At 40.7% G+C, this 5,169-nt stretch overlaps 1 protein-coding gene across 2 annotated transcripts in view; it reads right to left on the reverse strand.

Moving 5' to 3' along the window:
* Positions 1 to 5,169, reverse strand: part of cyth2 (cytohesin 2) — a 12,964-nt gene continuing 7,795 nt past the window's right edge. The window contains exons 7-12 of one of the 2 annotated variants that reach the window (XM_005732029.1): positions 4,847 to 4,995; positions 4,648 to 4,759; positions 3,553 to 3,629; positions 1,899 to 1,970; positions 1,648 to 1,802; positions 1 to 1,500 (exon numbers count right to left, since the gene is read on the reverse strand). In XM_005732029.1, coding sequence (XP_005732086.1) covers positions 1,413 to 1,500; positions 1,648 to 1,802; positions 1,899 to 1,970; positions 3,553 to 3,629; positions 4,648 to 4,759; positions 4,847 to 4,995 — 653 coding nt within the window. In that variant the 3' untranslated portion in view covers positions 1 to 1,412. Of the gene's footprint in view, positions 1,501 to 1,647; positions 1,803 to 1,898; positions 1,971 to 2,897; positions 3,632 to 4,646; positions 4,760 to 4,846; positions 4,996 to 5,169 lie in introns of those variants that run through there. The other variant, XM_005732031.1, reaches the window with a different exon arrangement.

The following is a 5,169-nucleotide window of genomic DNA, read 5'->3' on the forward strand; positions in this document are numbered from 1 at the left end:
ACACCGGCCCTCGCGACCTGGCGTTGCCCACCCCTGGTGTAGGGTATGCACAATCAAGAAAGGCAATGTCTCGTTTAGGTTCAGAGGACTTCTAACCTGAAAAAGACCACATTCACACTAATGCAGACGAATCTCTGACACATGTTTGTCTCATTGGTTTTGGATCCACACCTGCATCTTCATATCACCCAAAAATCCACTACATGTGCCAAAAAAGAAAAATTTCCAACAGGCATAGGCAGGGGCTCAAGTCAGCCTAGAGTGTTTATGCTGAACAACTCGCTGCTATTTGTAGGGGGTCTATGTGATGAAATGCAACTGCAAGACTCACAAAAATGGACAAGATCAGCAGAGAGAGAAGGCCTAAATCAAGTCGCGCGAGCATTATTATACCCCCCTCCCCCAAAAAGATCTTTGCTTAATGATACTGGTGGTGATACTGGGGATTTATGCTTCAGTGGGAAATCTGCGCTGTAGCTACACCCTTACTGCAAACCCATAGGTAACCCTACAGCGTAACCTGACGTGGACCTCCCTACAAATGTAACTACACATTGGGTCGATGCAGTAATAAGAAATTACTGAAACTATCGACATGGGCATGAGGGAATGTACATTGAAGTGGAAAAGCTACAAGGACAAATAGGTTTACCCCTAACAAAAACAAAAAGACTGATGGCAGCAAAGAGTGGGGACCCAGCAGCATATAAAACACTGGGACACAGCCACATGTTACGGAAGCGTAAATGCCGCTAACAACGTCAGCTGCTTACGTGGGTTATGCCGTAGGCTCTACCTAGATTCCCTGCAGAAGTCTAAATCCGGCCTTACTGTCTGAAAGTTCAAGCCAGTCACAAAGCAGTGAGTCATTATTTGTTACTTACTGAATTTAAACCCTAAAGCTCAAATTCACATGAGAAAAGTGCCGGATTCCAAGACTTTGTGTGAGTACTTCCACTGAAAACATCAAACGTCCCAAATGTTCGCAGATGTTTAGTAACGCAGACAACCAGCAGCATAAAGGAACCTTTTAGTTCCTGTGAGGTGCAGACTTAGCTAATCTTAGCTTTTCCAGGTCCCTCATTACCAAGTATAATGAGTGTGGCTTAAAGGCCAAAAAAGTTGTTTTAGAGATGATCAGCACTGGTGTGAATATGGTCTAACACACGCCTGTAGTGTGTAACAGCAGTAGTGTAAGAACCAAGATAAGAGGCAGCCACACAGGGTGAGTTTCTCACTCTGAATGTGGCTTTTCAAAAGTCTGGCAGATAGGGCAGCAAGGAAGAGTCCTCAGAAAAGGAAGAGACGGCTATTAGGGATAAGGAAGGAGGGGTTATCAAAACTTATGAACGAGTTGTAAGGAGCAGGGATGAAGGAGCTGAGGAAGACAGGGAGAGAGCGAAGGGCGTGATCTATGGCTGCTCCTCTTTCTTCTTAAGTGATATACGTTTCTTCCTGGCAGCAAGCATCTCGTAGAAGGGATCCACACTAACGGCAGATCTGAGGAGATGAAAAATACTTTAACCCAACAGAAAGTACTAAAAAGGAAATAAATTCTCCCAAACAGGAGAATATGAAGTTTTTGGTCAGAATTTCCTGCTGTTCCATCACTAACCGTGTTTTCTTTGACATTTTTCATTTACATACTTGATGCTGTGGATCCACTCGTCCTTCTCCTCAGGTGTGGGAGCAGAGATGCGGTACACCATGTGGTTTCCTTCCACTACTCGCCCATCAGCCTCCGTCTTACACGCCTTAATCAGCTGACCACGGTTGTTGGGGATGTACAGCTCAAAACAGTTCTGTTAGAAAAAAAAAAAAAAAAGGAGATAAAAATGTTTTGAAAGTTTCAAGCAAAATACTGTTCATCACACTGTTTAGCAAAAACAGCCACTTACAGGTTTCCTTGGGTCTTCTACTTCTCGAATGCTAAGGTTTTCCAAGGGAATGATACCTCGTGGCTCTTTATCCTGTAAATAAAAAAAACATGAGTTAATAAATATTTGTGGGTATTATTTTGTGTTTTATGATGATTTGAATCAATATGACAAAAAAACCTTTAAAATGACTCGTGTCTTTTTTTTCTTAGTGTGGCCTTCGTACATCTTTATTTCTGTACTACTTTTTAACTTTGTGGCTCAGCAAGCTTCAAGCAAAGCAACACGCTCTTCCTTCACTCACAAATACATTTTAAGTTTTGCAGTTTTCAAAAATCAACTGATCACAAAATCCTTTTTGCCTCACTAAAACAAGTGTGTCACATTCACTGCAATCTCGAAGCCATTAGTCTGAGAAGTTAGCTTCTCACAGTGATTATTATCATTTGAGTTTCTGGGGTAGCGAATGGAAATCCAAGTCAGTGGTTTTCACAGAGTTGCGCGTCCACATTGAAACGCCTGAAAACGCTTATGTTCCAGTACTGCGCATGCGTGAAACGCAAGAAGATTCGACCTGCCTTATTTCTGTCAGCCGCTTATTTACCTTCCGGCTCTTTGAGACATTCGAAGAAAAGCACAGAGCTTTTTAAATGGACTAACAATGAGGTGGAGTTGTTGCTGCGAGTAACACAAAAGTACAAAGTTGCAAAAGCGAGTGAGAGTTAAAGAATTTGAAGAAAAGCTATCTGGAGCATGTACAGACTGATATTAATCTTTAATAGGGCTGTCAAAATTGAGAGCAAACAAAACAATTGCTGTAGAATGCCCTCCGCTATCTCTGTTTAATTGGTCACATGACTGCATCATATGACTAACATGTATCATCATTTTAGAAAGTCTCGCTGTCCACACTGCAACGCGAAAGCACCGTTTTCAAACGTATGCGTTTTCGACAGTGTTTTCAAAATGTTGTGTTTTCCATCAGCAAAAACGCCGTCTCAGTGTGGACGGGAGGCCAAAATGGAGAGAAAACGATGTGGACGTAGCCTCAAACAGAAAACAAATCAAAACGTGTCACTACAAACCAAATGTAACTGGAGTAGGAGCAACAAAAGTAAACACAAGTAGTAGGTGTTGAGTTCTAGTTGTCACAGTTTCATTTACTCTGCACGTCTGTAATGCCCAGAATGCAAAGCATACCTGGCTAGAGGAATGTGTTTAGCTCAAGCTTGCATACACCTCACAGTTGGATCAGATCGAGCACAAATCATGAGCTTGTTTAGAACTGGACAAAGATTACCTCCTCTAAAGGGTGCAGCTGTTTTGGTTCAGACACAGTAAAGCAGTGAACGATTTTAATGGACTAAACAGTAAAGGTGAAAACACCCAAAGGCAGGAGGATTTTTCCGAGGATTGCTGGGTAATCGCTCGTTAGCCATTGAACAGTTATATCCAAACAGACCAAGATGGTAAGGTCAAAAAAGTCCAGCTGGAGACTGAATCAGAATTTAAAAACCACTGAGTGATGTCATGGAGGATAGATCCATCTTTAATATTATCTATGGTTCCAGCATGACCGGTCAATACTACCCAGACTATAATAAACACCGGAAACCCAGACGTGTTTGCAGAGTTTACCTCCACTGACACGCTGAATGAAGACAGAGAGACTTACTGTAGTATATTCAAAGTAATAAAGGCAGTTATCTGTGAGAATGAACCATCGACGTTTCCAGGTTTTCACCCTTCCCCCTGAAACACAAAAACATTGATGATGATGATGAATGGAAAGAGAGGAAAACTAGCTCTGTGTGTATTACTTCTACAATCTACAGAAATCTACGTGGCTAATCGATGTCTACAACTTTTTGAATAACTCTGTCAGTACATACCTCCTGAGAAAACAAGCAGCGGCAGTAGAGGATGGAAATCGCAGTGAAGAAGGAGAGGGGAAAAAAAGGAAAGGGAGGATTTGGAGGAAGACAGAAGACAAAACAGAGACAGAGGAGGTGGAAGAAAAGGAGATCATATTAGTGACACACAGATGACAAGCCCCGCCATGCAAAAGAAAACAATCAGATTTTAAGGCTGCCATAACACAAGAAAGTGAGTCTTCTTCTTCACCATCATGCTATGGCAATTTTTTTTATGCCACAACACTGAACTGATTATTGGAGGCAAAGAGAAAAGTTTATCACAGCACAAAGCCTTAGCAGAGAGTACAGTAGCATACAGTATTAATAACACTCCTGACCAGAGTCACTGTAGTTTATTCTTTTGTAATTAGTTTTCATTTTATTTTGTTTAGTTTTTGTTTTTAATTCTGTTGAGTTTCCAGTTTAGTCTTTATTAGTTTCAGTGTTAGTTTTAGTCTTTTTAAGTATTATAGGATGGATATTGTATGCCAGAGGTAAGATTTAGGAACATAAGTACAGGTAGTACAATAAAATAGAACTTTTTAAAAGCAGTTAACTTAAAGTCTTGTAGACATCTAATAAACATGCCCATCAAAGTCTCATCAGGAAAATTAGCAAATACTATAACTCAGGATATTTCCTCTATATTTTCATTTAATTTAGTCTTTTTTGCAAGTTCACAAAATAGTTTTCATTTTTCTTCTTCTCAGTTTTATTTTTTATTTTATTTACATCTAGTTTTAGTTTTTGGTTAACTATAATGACCCTTCTCCTGACATTTTAAAAGCACACACACACACACACAGAGACAGTGATGAAGAGCAGTGCTCCCCATCACAGCATAAACACCATACCGAGCTTAAGAAGCCAGCCCTCTCTGTCAGGGTTGAAGAAGGTGTGTGTCAGGTCATTGCCGTCATCTTCTGGGATCTTGAAGGGCTCGTTCTTAATGCTTTCATAGAGATTCTGAAGAAACAAATAAGAGAAACATAAGAACAGAGAATAAACATCTGTCTGCATCTACAAAGAAAAGCAGTGCTGGGTTGATCGTACTCTGAGCAGCTCCTCTGGTAGGTCTCCCCCCTCATTGATCCCTCGGTTCATCGAGATGAAGCGGTCCACTCCAGGTTTGTCTCTCACGTTAGGATTGTGGAGGCTCGTGTTCAGCATAATTATGGCAAAAGAAAGCACGTAACATGTGTCTGTGAACAGGAGAGACATATGTTTACATTCAAGGTATCTACAGAGTAGGTTTTTTCTTACTCCATTGCTCTTAACTATTAGCCCCTTAATACCAAGTTTTGACACCTCGGTGTATATCAGTAAAGATGAGGTTTGACAACATTTTAAATAGTTCCTGGGTTTTTCCAAGGGTG

This window comes from Pundamilia nyererei, unplaced genomic scaffold (genome assembly GCF_000239375.1).
Source record: "Pundamilia nyererei isolate P.nyererei 1_Seehausen unplaced genomic scaffold, PunNye1.0 scaffold00045, whole genome shotgun sequence".
NCBI classification, from domain to species: Eukaryota; Metazoa; Chordata; class Actinopteri; order Cichliformes; family Cichlidae; genus Pundamilia; species Pundamilia nyererei.